The 14,291-nt window shown below is 41.5% G+C and overlaps 1 protein-coding gene across 17 annotated transcripts in view; it reads left to right on the top strand.

Moving 5' to 3' along the window:
- Positions 1-14,291, top strand: part of RALGAPA1 (Ral GTPase activating protein catalytic subunit alpha 1) — a 150,307-nt gene that overhangs the window by 17,934 nt on the left and 118,082 nt on the right. For all 17 annotated transcript variants that reach the window (XR_013228512.1, XM_077323125.1, XM_077323123.1 and 14 more), the window contains exons 4-11: positions 6-63; positions 994-1,037; positions 1,189-1,366; positions 4,167-4,282; positions 6,162-6,300; positions 7,341-7,549; positions 9,482-9,721; positions 13,306-13,497. Coding sequence is in view for 16 of the 17 variants with exons in the window: in XM_077323125.1 (XP_077179240.1) it covers positions 6-63; positions 994-1,037; positions 1,189-1,366; positions 4,167-4,282; positions 6,162-6,300; positions 7,341-7,549; positions 9,482-9,721; positions 13,306-13,497 (1,176 nt within the window). In the remaining variant the exon portion in view is untranslated. The remainder of the gene's footprint in view (positions 1-5; positions 64-993; positions 1,038-1,188; positions 1,367-4,166; positions 4,283-6,161; positions 6,301-7,340; positions 7,550-9,481; positions 9,722-13,305; positions 13,498-14,291) is intronic.

Below are 14,291 nucleotides of genomic sequence, written 5' to 3'. Positions count from 1 at the left end.
TGTAGAAAATTTTACAACTTCTTCCAGAAAGAATTCATCAAAGATGGCAATTTCACAGTATTGGTAGGTGTTGGAGAAATAATTTTCTAATAATTAGTCAATTTAACCAGCAGCCAAATTGTAAACTTTAAAAATGTTTTATAAATATATCGTAAATATATCAAACATTCTAGGTGGGAAGCTCCAGATGTTACAGATTAAAGCTGAGATGGTCAATTGGTGGCACATTGACGGGTCCTAGTTTCAGAGTAATTGTATCTGACATACAAAATTCTAATCACATTGTGTTAAAACAGTTGACCAAAATTTCAGTTATAAAGGTCCCTCAGAAATAACATCGAGATTTAATGCCAGTCTTCTGCTGAAGTAGACAAATTATGTCTTCCTAAGACATAAGTATCATTAAGTCTTCAATACTCCATAGTTGGTTACATGCCTTTGTTTGTTTTATACATACACACTAGCCTGAAAGCCTGTTGCACCCAGGAATGCAACAGGTGCTAGCGGTGGGGGCCCGTGGCAGCACTTCCACCCTACCTTTGTGTGCCAGTGGTGGCGTGGGCGACATCTCTGTGGCTGGCCAGCCAGCTGTGCAAGCTGGCAGCCGGGTTGAGCAGCGGGCTGGGTAGGGCACCACAGCAGCGGCATCCTTGGTGGTCAGGGAGCGTCTGGGCGCAAGGCTACAAGCACACCTTGAGACCAGCTTCTGGGGATGGGCGCTCCAGGAGCCAGGCCAATCCGGGTGTGCCTGGATTGGCCTGTGCGGGCGGAGATGTGTGTGTATGTGTAGGGTTAATCTGATTTGAAAGTATCATGGTGATCTTTTCTCACTTCTGGTTCTGAGCTTAACACCAGAGGACATAAAGTTCACCAAGAATAATCTAGAGATTGCCAAGGGCTTGCTAAAAGATTTTAGCAACTCTGACCGAGAGCTCTCACACCTTTAAAAAAGCCATTAAGTAACAAATATTGAATGTATGTTTTCTTTTTCAGGCTTAATTTTAAAGAAATTACTTCACACTGGGAATTCTTTAAAGGTATGGCTGATGTTCTTAAAGCATTCATTATTTTGAGGACAAGAGCAAAGATATCATATTTTTATCCGAAGTTGTTTTACTACTGGACTCATACAGCCGTTGAAAAAATCTTATTTGCAAATAAAAGTAGAATTTTGGTGTTCTTTTACAGATTCGTCGTGAAGGTGTACGCCTCTTCCTCTTATGGTTGCAAGCCCTTCAAAATAATTGTAGCAAAGAACAACTGTGTATGTTTTCTTGTTTAATTCCTGGATTTCCACCACCTCCATCAGAATATGGACCTCGAACTCTAGATAATCTAATAAATCCTGTACTAAATGTTCAAGAAAGTAAGTTTTTAGCTGTTTTGAATATGTTGCATATTTTAGCTATTTCAGATTATTTAGCAGTAAGTAGTAATTCCAATTGAGTTTATGAAGGAATGACTCTTGATATGTTTGTGCCTTCATAGGTTGAAAATTCCCATATTTCATTAATCTATTTTTGACATTCGGTAAGCTTTATCCCTGGACAAGATGGAAACTTTAATAACCTGATTCAAAACTTTGCAGTATAATGCACTGGTTTCAGTGGTTTCAGAACCCAAATCAAAGTAAACATTTTAGGGTCACAGTGAATAATTTGTTTATAAAATGTTCGGTTGCTTTTCTGTTTAAAAAAATCCACAAAATGGTGTATGATAATTAAAAACAGTAATTGACCGCTGCTGGAGAAGACTCTTGCGAGTCCCTTGGACTGCAAGGCGAACAAACCGGTCAGTCCTAGAGGAGATCAGCCCTGACTGCTCTTTAGAAGGCCAGATCCTGAAGATGAAACTCAAATACTTTGGCCACCTCATGAGAAGGAAGGACTCCCTGGAGAAGAGCCTAATGCTGGGAGTGATCGAGGGCAAAAGAAGAAGGGGACGACAGAGAATGAGGTGGATGGATGGAGTCACTGAAGCAGTAGGTGCAAACTTAAAAGGACTCCAGGGAATGGTAGAGGACAGGAAGGCCTGGAGGATCATTGTCCATGGGGTCGCGATGGGTCGGACACGACTTCGCACATAACAACAACAAAATTGACCGCAAACAAAAGAGTTTAAGAAAACAACTAAAAACCAGTTGTTTAATCAGTTTTTTGCCAAGAACTCTTGGCAAAAAGTACATTATTTGGGCTGAACCCGCATTAAGCAGGGGGTTGGACTAGATGGCCTGTATGGCCCCTTCCAACTCTATGATTCTATGATTATTCATGGATGTTCACAGATTGCAGAATTTCTGATATTATGTAGAAGTTACTGGAGCAAGACATCCAGGAATGTGAAGTCAAATGGGCCTTAGGAAGTCTGAACAACAATAAAGCTAGTGGTGGTGACAGCATTCCAGTTGAACTATTCAAAATCTTAAAAGACGATGCAATAGAAGTGCTACACTCAATATGCCAGCAAATTTGGAAAACTCAACAATGGCCACAGGATTGGAAAAGGTCATTTTACATTCCAATCCCAAAGAAGGGCAATGCCAAAGAATGTTCAAACTACCGCACCATTGCACTCATTTCTCCTGCTAGCAAAGTTATTCTCAAAATTCTACAAGCTAGGCTCCAGCAGTATGTGGATCAAGAACTTCCAGAAGTATAGGCAGGATTTCGAAGAGGCAGAGGAACTAGAGATCAAATTGCCAACGTGCGCTGGATCATGGAGAATGCTAGGGAGTTCCAGAAGAACATCTACTTCTTTTTCATTGACTATGCTAAAGCCTTTGATTGTGTGGAGCAGAACAAATTGTGGCAAGTTCTTTAAGAGATGGGAATACCAGAGCATCTTATTTATCTCTTGAGAAATTTATATGCAGGTCAAGAAGCAACAGTGAGAACTGAACATGGAATCACTGATTGGTTCAAAATTGAGAAAGGGGTTCGGCAAGGCTATATACTGTCGCCTTGCCTATTTAACTTGTATGCGGAGCACATCATGAGAAAGGCGGGATTAGAGGAGATAAATTGGGATCAAGATTGCAGGGAGAAATATCAACAACCTCAGATATCCAGATGATACCACTCTAATGGCAGAAAGTGAAGAGGAACTGAAGAGCCTGTTGATGCGGGTGAAGGAGGAGAGTACAAAAGTTGGCTTGAAAACTCAACATCAAGAAAACAAAGATCATGGCATCCGGCCCTCTCAATTCCTGGCAAATAGATGGGGAAGAAATGGAGATAGTGACAGATTTTATTTTCCTGGGCTCCAAGATCACTGCAGATGGGGACTGCAGCAAAGAAATTAAAAGACGCTTGCTCCTGGGGAGGAAAGCTATAGCAAATCTAGACAGCATCCTAAAAAGCAGAGACATCACCCTGCCAACAAAAGTGTGTCTAGTCAAGGTTATGGTCTTCCCAGTTGCAATGTATGGCTGTGAAAGTTGGACCATAAGGAAGGCTGAGCGTCAAAGAATTGAGGCTTCTTAGAAGGCCAGATCCTGAAGATGAAACTCAAATACTTTGGCCACCTCATGAGAAGGAAGGACTCCCTGGAGAAGAGCCTAATGCTAGGAGCGATCGAGGGCAAAAGAAGAAGGGGACAAAAGAGAATGAGGTCACTGGATGGAGTCACTGAAGCAGTAGGTGCAAACTTAAATGGACTCCGGGGAATGGTAGAGGACAGGAAGGCCTGGAGGATCATTGCCCATGGGGTCGCGATGGGTCGGACACGACATCGCACGCAACAACAAGAAGGAAAAATCAGTTTCAGAATCTTCCCCCTCCTCCCTAGGACCCTTGTTCTAGCCTAAAGCCTTGAAGAAGAGAGGAAGGGAGGGCATATATGTTTTTAGCTGTAGTATCTTCTCATGACACAATCCCTGCACATACAAAAAGGCAGGAGAGGATGAGAATGATGCCTTACTGAGTACTATGATGATTTGTCCTGTGTAATTGTGGCATTTGGCCCCGAATATTTTAATGGTACATGACTAAGCGTAGCATCAAAATACATGTATTTAATTAATAGTAATGTTTTAGTTATACTTTTTGTGTAATTTTGAGGCTTACTGGTTTACAAAAGCTACCCTTAATTAATGACAGCTGTTACCTGTTACCTTTCTGAATAAAATGTATGAAACTTGACACCTTTCATGTTTTGTTTTTAAACAGCACAAGTGACAGTAGAAGAAATTACTCCACTGGTTCCTCCACAATCAGGAGATAAAGGACAGGATGATCTAACAAGCTATTTTTTAGAAGCACTTTTGAAATACATGGTGATTCAGGTATGCAGAGTTGCTTGTGTTTTCTTCAGTAACTGATTTTGCTGCTTTTGTTGATTCTGCAATTTCCATCCCAATAACATTTTTCTCCTATCTGAATTTGACCTTTAAGGTTTGGCAATATAGCCACATTGAAATGTGTGATGCGCTATCAAGTTGCTTCTAAGTACCTTATGAAATAATGACCTCCAAAATGTCCTGTCATTACACTGAAATTGACAGAGCTGCTGTTTTGGTTCAGTCACATTGCAACTAATTAGAACTTTGAAAACATCCTAGTGCTTATCTAGAAACTGGGACTAATTATAATGCTTCTTTCCATCAGAATTTTTTTTTAAGATGTTTTTAATTGCTTGGGGTGCTTCAGCAAAAAATACCCCAGTTCTTGTGAAATGATTCTTGCTCTTCATCATATTTAGTAAAATTGAATGTGGGTCCCTCATCTCAGATATAGAATCATAAAGTTGGAAGGGGCCATACAGGCCATCTAGTCTAACCCCCTGCTCAACGCAGGATCAGCACCCTAAAGCATCCAAGAAAAGTGTGTATCCAACCTTTGCTTGAAGACTGCCAGTGAGGGGGAGCTCACCACCTCCTTAGGCAGCCTATTCCACTGCTGAACTACTCTGACTGTGCAAATGTTTTTACCTGATATCTAGCCTATATCGTTGTACATTACTGCATGTCCTCTCCTCTGCAGCCATATCTAAATATGGTTAAAAAAATCATAGTTCTTGGAAATAATACATCTGTCCACAGGCAGGTTCACCTGATTAAAAACCAGTCCATTTGGTTTAAAAAGAAACTAGTAGAGTTCCATAACCAACACATCTGCCTCCATTTCCCATAAGTTAGCTTTAAAGTTTTCTAGCTGATCTCACAGACAGTGTGTGCAATATATTTCAACTTTGTCATAAATAAACATCAATTTACAGATAATGTGTCATATCACAGATACTTTGATAATATTTTATTAATCCCGAAGATTCAGGGATGGAGTAGAATCCCCATAGATATATTGGAAATGTCTTAATTTTCTCCTTCCCCTTTGTAACCAATAAGGTGTAATTTTTTGTTCTTTCTTAGGTCATATTGTTTTTAGGGAGCAAGCCTAACCAGGCCTACTTAGAAGTAAATCTCATCCCCCCCCCCCAAGAGGCTTAATTCCAGGAAAGGGCCTTTAGAATTGTAGCCTCCCCCCCCCCGCCCCCCCCCCCCCCCCCCCCGTTTGGCAGCAAGCAAGAGATGCTTTCCCACACACAGTTCTTTTCTTTTCTGGTCTTGGACAATGGGGTGTCAGCACAGCCCAAATTTCTTTAATCCATTTTACATGCAAAATATGTTGTGTGTTAATGTTGAACAAAAATGTATTTACAGTTTCTACACTATTTTTGCTACATTTAAAATATATAGATGTTAAAAATACAGTGAAAACAACAAATGGAGAACTTGTAAGCGAAGGAAAAATGTGTTTCAGTGTTGTTATATTGGGAACATATTGCTGCATTGTATTTACCGACAAAATGAATGGAAGTACAATGTTTTCATTGCAGGTAAAAAGTCTGGAATGGAAGAACAAAGAAAACCAGGAAAAGGGATTTTCGTTCTTATTGGACAATGGGGTGTCAGCACAGCCCAAATTTCTTTAATCCATTTTACATGCAAAATATGTTGTGTGTTAATGTTGAACAAAAATGTATTTACAGTTTCTACACTATTTTTGCTACATTTAAAATATATAGATGTTAAAAATACAGTGAAAACAACAAATGGAGAACTTGTAAGCGAAGGAAAAATGTGTTTCAGTGTTGTTATATTGGGAACATATTGCTGCATTGTATTTACCGACAAAATGAATGGAAGTACAATGTTTTCATTGCAGGTAAAAAGTCTGGAATGGAAGAACAAAGAAAACCAGGAAAAGGGATTTTCGTTCTTATTTTCACATTTTAAGAAATATTACTTGCCTTATATTTTCCCAAACATGTGTAAGGAAAGCAGCTTATATAACCCTGTACTTGGTAAGCATTATTTTAGTATATCTAAGAAGTGTTCATCATTTTGTAGTGTAATTTATAGCTCATGATATCATCAATAAAGCTAAATGTTGATAGTAAGAAAGCTGGATAATCTGCGACAGTTTTTGTATTTACCTATGGTTGGTAAACCTGGTTTCAGGTGATGATTCATGCTTTCCCCCTCCCCCTCCTTTTTTGACTGATACAGACCCCTGATTTTAACAGTACAATGAATTTCTTGTCTCTTCATTAGAAGGTTACACAGCTTATTTTGTTTCACAAGTAAATTATTGTAAAGTGTAATGATTTTTACCATTAAACTGAGCTGCAGTTCTCTTCATGGTCATTACAATGTCACATGCACCCCTATGCTTACATAACTGAAAGGCTATTTCTCCCGATGAACGAGATAGAGTGATATTATCTAATAAGGGCTCACTGTACACTGGAATGTTTTATTCTTTTACTGCTGTTCTCACCACAGTAACACTTACCTCTTTAGTCCCGATGCTTCCTCAGGCTAATTACTCCTTGCCTCAGACCCTGACGATAAGATAAGATTTGGAGAATGGTGGCATATAGATCTGACCATAAATTAATTACATAAATAAATTCTCCCTTAATCCTTTTACCATCCCTAACGTTCTGCTTTTCCTAAGGCAGACTAGCCTGCCCAACAGAGAATACTTAGTGCCTGATTCTCTGTATATCTCACAACTTTACTCAGCTGCTCTTCTAACACCTCCCCCCCCCCCCCAAGATTCTCCCACAGAGAATCTCTCACTGGCTGGAAACTCTAGACATTTATGTACACCCTAAGGAATCAGTGGTTGCCTGTAACACTAGGAGGACAGAATTAGAAGCTGTCCATCACAATTATGTTTTGTGAGGTAATTGTATTTTGCTATTACTGAGAAACTGTCTGTCATGTCATAGAGAATGAAGATTATGACATATTATTTCTGGCCATCTCAAATGTGTGTTTGAGCTTTGATCTGCTTGTTTTTTTTTATCCTATCACTTGGAAATTTTCTTTCCAACAGAGATGCCACAAATGAGACCAAAGCCACACTATATAATGATAAAGAAAGATGCTGAAACCAATGAAGCAATATATTGCACAAAGGAACCTTTTCTTAAAGCTCGCGTAATTGTCATCCGGTGGTTGGTGTCTTTCTGGCTTGAGCCAAAACCTCACGCAGGACCTCAGATTCCTGGAATGGAGGGTGAAATCGTGCCAAAGAATATTCAGGTAGACCCAAGGGGTGGAGGAATAAGTAGGGAAGAAGTCAACATTGCTCTCTCTGTATATATTTGTTTTAGTTTTAGGTTTGCAATCTCTGGGCTGGGAACTTCCTTGAGATTTTATGGATGGAGCTTGTGAAGGGTAGGAAGCTCAGCAGGGTATAATGCCATAGTGGCTCACCTCACCTCTATTTTCTACAGGGGGACTGGTCATTGTACTCCAATCAATTGTAATTATGGGAGATCTCCAGACCCAACCTAGAGACTGGCAACTCTGTTTATCATACCCTTCCTCAAACGAGGTCCAGGCAACATAAATGGCTCTTCGCTCCTGCCTCCCTTAGCCTTATAGGAACTTTGTGAAGTAGGTTAGATTGAGTTATTGATCAGAGTTCCCTGGTGAACTTTGACTGAATGGGGATTTGAATCCAGGTTTCCCAGTACTCTGTCCATTATAGACACTATTTAAAGTCCTTCCCACCCACACTGTGACAGAAGCCCACTGATTTGCTTGCTATAGCAAGTGTTCCTTTTATAGTTATGACGAGCCCTTACTTGGAGAGATGTAGTGTGTCCCTGACTTTTAGGCTGCATCTTGTAATCACTGAGAGTCTCTGAAACACAGAGCTGATATAGGAAGAAACCTCTGCCCTCTTCTTGAGCTAGGTAGGAATGCCAAATAATTAACTCTGGCCTTTCTTTGCATATCTAAAATATTGGTCACATTAGAATCTTCTCTGGGACATGGTGAGAAGGAGGCTATTATGAACATAGTTTAATCTGATTGACAACATCAGTCAACATTTATGGACCACCTCACTGTGTAATAAAGCTGTATATATAGATCTTCTTATATGGTTAAAGAGAGAGTTCCATTGTCAGAAGAATGGAACTCCCTATTGGTATGTTTCAAGAATTAACAACCTGCTTTTTTGGGGGTGCTATTTTTTGGCTATCTGAAATGGCTATGACCGAAAACTTTCAGAATTTTTCAGGATCACCAGATAGCTGTAGCTTGAGTATATGTAAAGGGCTCTCAGTCCCTATAAAAGCCTTCAGAGTGAACTCTCTACTTAGAGAAGGCATTTAAAGGGACTGCAAACCTCTTTTAAATGTCTTCAGAGTTCACTCAGGCTACAGCTGCGGCTTGCAGAAGGCATTTAAATTCTAAAGGGACTGCAGTCCCTATAAAGTTTAAATGACTTATTTTCCTTCATTGGAAACAATGGTGAATGGGGACATGTGGAGGCCCATAGAATTGGACCCTTGGGTCCAATCTCTTTGAAATTTGGGGGGGGGGGCTTATAGGAGAGGCAGCCACAGCTATGCTGCAAATTTAGTGCTTCTACCCAAAAAAACCCAGCTTCCCCCAATACCCCCTAGATTGATTCACCATTATAGCCTATGGGGATCACGTCCCAAAAATTCAGCATTCCCAGTTGCTTACTGAATCCAAATCTCATACAGGTATTAGGATTTAGAAATAGCAGAAAATAGCTATATTTTGTAGATTCAGTATACTGGAACTGAAGAAATACTGGTTATGGGGGGGGGGGTTAGGTTTACACATCCTTAAGTCACCATTTGTTTGGGTTTAATTCTGGGGAGAAACATAGTGTAGAAAATAAATATTTCAAAATCGTTCTGTTTCAGTAATTCTTACAACAGCCCTGAAAGGAAATCATGTGAATTTTCCCCTGTTGCATATCAGGGGTGATGTGTGAGGTAAACAAGCCAAGGTTGAAAGAATTCACCTCTGAAATGACATTTGAACTGGGGATGACCTGGTTCACAAATTATACTCTTAGCCACTGCAGTACAGTAGTTTGAGCAACTTAATGTTTCTACTGTACTTCAACAACTTTTTGCTATGTATTGTTGCAGCATCACAGTAAAAGCCAGCCTGAGGAATTATTTTTCTTGTCCTTTCTGTTTTCAGAGGGCAGCTGCTAGCCTGGTTTCTAGAGAAGACAGCAAAAATGACAGTACTGACAGACCTGACAGAAGTGCAGAGCCAGAACAATCTCATTCAAACACCAGCACTCTAACAGAGAGAGAACCTAGTTCCTCCAGCCTTTGCAGTATTGACGAAGAACATCTCACCGATATTGAAATAGTCCGCAAAGTTTTTTCTTCTAAGAGAAGTAATGTTAACTTTCTTACAGAAATCTTTCGTCAGGTAAATTCTGTGCTGAAAAATGTTTGTTTAGGTCTGTATGTTAACATTTTTCTTAAGCAGAGTGGCGTTCATGAATGTTAACTCATATTCAGTGACTATTTAAATCAGAGGCAAAACAGCAGAATTTAATCATCTATGCCGGGGGTCCTCAACCCCCGGCCCAGGCCGCGAAGGCCATAGTACCAGGCCGCCAGCGGCTGCGCCTGCCTCCCCCCACCCGCAGTGAGAGGAGGGGAAAGAGGCAGGCGCGGCCGCCGGCATGCCGGCGACGCAAACATGCACGCGCAGAGCTGCCGCATGTGCGTGTTTGCGCCCCATGCTGGCGAAAACGTGCACGCGCAGCAACTCTGCGCATGTGCATTAGCACCACCTGGTGGCAAAAACGTGCATGCGCAGCAACTGCGCATGCACATTTACGCGCAGCTGCGGTGGCCGGGCCGCCAGCTCTCTCCCACCTTTGGAGGCAGTCCCCAACCACAAGAAGGTTGGGGACCGCTAATCTATGCTATGTATTAATAAGAGATTTTTGTGAAGGATGCCTTTGATGGTTGCCTTTGGCAGTAGCAATGGAACCAATGGAAGTGTTGAATCATCATGGATATTTAATCAGTTATCAGTCTCTGAATGTTTATGGTCATATAACATTTGAAAATTGAAATGAATGAGAGTGGCTGAAAGGAAAATCCTTGCACAAGCTCAGAATAGAGGGAGCAAGAATTTGTGGGATAAGGTCCAAGCTAAAGGACAGAGCATGGGGCCATAGTTGGAACATTCTGAGAAATGGGAACTTGGTGTATGAGATAAGAGTCTGAGGAGACAGGGAATTTAGGAATGGCTGGGAAAAGATGTAAGAATCAGAGAATGTGTGCTATTGAGGTGACAGTGGGTTTCCAGATACTCTCAATGACTGTGTCATGGAGCAGATGGTCACAGAACCTCCTAGGGGGAGAAGTGATCCTGGATTTGGCACTTAGCATGCACAAGACCTGGTGAGAGATGTAAATGTATTAGCACCAGTTAGGAACATTGACAATAATGTTATTAAGTTCAACATTTATGTAACTAGTTGCCCCCAAACCTTTAGAATGACATTTAACTTTAGAAAGGATAATGAGGGTGCTTGTGAAGAAGAAACTGAAAGGAAAGGTGTGGAGTAGGCTTCTGCGCCTTGGCCGCTTCAGCAGCCATTCAAGCCCGAGGCAGCCAGTGGCACGGAAGGGAAGGGGCAGCGCTGGTGGTGGCGTGCGACCTGGCGCCCGCATGTAGGCACAGAGCTCTGCGCCTGCATGCGTGTGCTGACAGGTGCACTGGTGCCACCTCCCCCCCCCCTCATTGCAACGCAGACCGCCTCGGGCTTGAATGGCTGCCAAAGCAGCCGAAGCACACAAGCCTAGCGTGGAGGGTCAAATCCCTTCAGGAGACTTAGAAACTAAAACTACAATTCTAGAAGCTCAGAAAAAAATGTATACCACAGGTTAGAAAAAGTACAAATAGGTATTTTAAAAGGCCTGCATGGTTAACAAACAAAGTAATGGAAGCAGTAAAAAGTAAAGTAGAAGGCTACTTTGCATGAGATAAAAGGGAGCACAAGCTGAGGCTAATAAAATACAAGGGTGATCAGTCAGGCAAAAAAAGAGCTATTGTTATCCTTATCCATAGTTCCTCTATATATTTGTGAAACAGCCTGGGGAGTGGAACGTGTCCGGTTGTCCGAGTTGGAATAAGGCCAATCAGGCTGCTCCCTGATTGGCCCTGTCTCTACAGCTTCCATCCTCCATCCCTGGACGCTAGCCACATTCCTGTCAGACGTGCCAGAGACAGAGAGAGACACACAGAGCCCTGCCAGACTGAACATGAGCCCTCATTCCCTTTTATCGCTCCTGCTGTGAGGGAGGCAAAGAGAAACACAGAGAGAGCTGCCCCAAGCTGCTGACAGAGACACAGAGAGCCGCCCCTGATGTAATGGAGGGAGAGAGAGAAAGACAGAGAACTGCCCCAAACTGCACACCAGCCCTCCTCCCCTCCTACAAACCAGCCCTAATTACCTGCTATGCCTTCTGCTGCCAGGCACACGAGACAGGCAGTGAAAGGGGGAGAGAGAGACACACACACAGAGGGAGATCTGCACCTCTCGGTGTCCCCTGGGTCCTGGTTCCCATTGCATTCCTGCTTGCAATGGGCTTTATTGCTAGTTTATTATATTTGTATACCACTCTCCCTTGAGGCTCAGGATGGTTTACATGGAACTGGAGAAAAATATTACTAATAACACAATATATTGAACAATAGCAATTGGGAGTAAGCAGTGAAGCAGCTAAATTTGTGTAGGACACTCAGTTGTTCAGGGTGGTAAGAACCAGGGAGGGTTGTGAGGCTCTTTAGAGGGATCTTTTGAGACTGAACAAGTGAGTGTCAGTGTTGCAAATGAGATTCAAAGTGGGCAAGTGCAAGCAATGCACCTTGGAGCCAAAAATCCTAACTATAAATACATGTTGATCAGATCCAAATTGGTGAAGATTGACCCAGAGAGAGATTTTGGTGTCATGGTAGATAACACACTGACAAGTTACCAGTATTGTTCCTGTTCTGTGTAAACCATCCTGAGCCTTCAGAGAGAGCAGTATATAAATATAATAAATAATAATAAAACATGTCAACTCCATGTGCGATGGCAATAAAAATGGTAAATGCCATGCTGGGGATTATTGGGAAGGGAATTGAAAATAAATCCGCTAGTATCATGGTAACTATGTCTCAAAAAAGATATAATAGCATTGAGAAAAAAGTGCAGAAAAAAGCAACTAAAATGATTAAGAGGATGGAACATTGGGCTCTTTATCTTGGAGAAACAACTGAAGGATGACAAGATAGAGGTTTACAAAATTATGTGTGAGGTAGAGAAGGTAGAGAAAGAAGTACTTTTCTTTCTCACACTAAGGACTCCTGGGCACTCAATGAAATTAATGAGCAATAGGCTTAGAACAGATAAAAGGAAGTACTTCACCTAAAGAGTAATAAACATGTAGAGTTCACTGCCACAGAAAGTGGTGGTGACTACCAGCATAGATAGCTTCAAGAGGGAATTGGATAAACATATGGAGCAGGGGTCCATCAGTTGTTATTCACCACATGATATAAATGGAGCACTATGTTTGGAGCAGTGCAACTTGGTGCTTCAGGGGCAACAGTGGGAGGGTATCTGGAGTTCTGGCCCCACAGGTAGACATCCTAACAGCATCTGGTTTTTGACCACTGTATGACACAGAGTATTGGACTGAATGGGCCATTGGACTGATCCAACATGGCTTTTCTTATGTTCCTAAACACCAAACCAGTCTCGTTCTCTACCTTTTCTCCAAGGGTCAGACTAAACTATTACAGGACTGCTTGTCACTAAAGTCAGGCCTAAAACAGTTCTCTTTCTGCAGTAGAGTTAACCCTACTGTGAACTTCTGAAGCAGAGCTATATTCTGTGTGTCAGCCATCTTGCTGAGCTAATGAGGTGAGAAGTGAAATGCACAAGCCTATAATACTATCTCTGACTGACTGTCCTATAATACGTGCTACATTTTTTTTCTTGCTAGGCGTTTTTACTGCCTATATGTGAAGCAGCAGCTATGAGGAAAGTGGTGAAAGTGTATCAGGAGTGGATCCAACAAGAGGAGAAGCCCTTATTTATGAAAGATCCAGAAGAAACAGTATCCTCTTCAAACACAGATTGTGATGAAAACATGGTGGAACATAATTCAGTGGAGAAGGGGAATGAAATAGAGGAGGTAAAAATATTAAAACTCCTTGAAATTGATTGCTAGTTTTCCAAAGCAGTAAATATATTTTCCTTATTTCTGTATAAGAGTTACATTTAATGTAGACCAGGGTGGGAGTTAGGGATAATGAGGTGTTGGATTGCAACTACCTGCAGTACATACATTAGCATACATCAAATAATATTCCAGCAAAGCACTAGAACACTTATTTAGATATGTCTTTCAAAGTAGGTGCTGCTTTTAATATTTGCGTTAAGTGTACCTTCACCATCTTTTTTCTGCTTAACATGAAGTTGTCACGGTGCTGCTTCTTGAAATCCTGTTTAAACCACTCTTCATGATCCTGTTTGGGAAGAAAGACCAGTAGTTCTTCTATCTCGATGGGAACGGGCTGTTCATAAGGCACTGTGTAGTGCCTAAACATCAGCATTTCAAATGCCTGGACCTCTTAAGTCAGTTCATTTCCAGTTTGTCCAGGCTCATAATTGAGAGTGCCCATTGAAAAGGCAATCATACCTCTTGTTAATACAGAGCATCATCTTCCATGCTGTGAATGGTTCTTTTGGGGGTTCAAGCAATGCAAAATGAATTTCCCAGGCCTTCACCATTTGTGCAGAAGACAGCTTTACAAGACCTCGGGAGATAAACTTTATATCCTCCTCTGTTCAACAGCCTAGGGAAGAGTGTGTCCCCTACCCCACCCCAGACAGAAGTCTTCCAGATGATAAGAATTTAAGGCAATTGGGAAAGGCATTCAGACCTTCAGGGTCAGAGGCAGTCCTTGTACCAACTAGCTACTTGGT

This window comes from Paroedura picta, chromosome 2, assembly GCF_049243985.1.
Source record: "Paroedura picta isolate Pp20150507F chromosome 2, Ppicta_v3.0, whole genome shotgun sequence".
In the NCBI taxonomy this organism is placed as follows: Eukaryota; Metazoa; Chordata; class Lepidosauria; order Squamata; family Gekkonidae; genus Paroedura; species Paroedura picta.
This window is presented reverse-complemented; position numbering and strand designations above follow the sequence as displayed.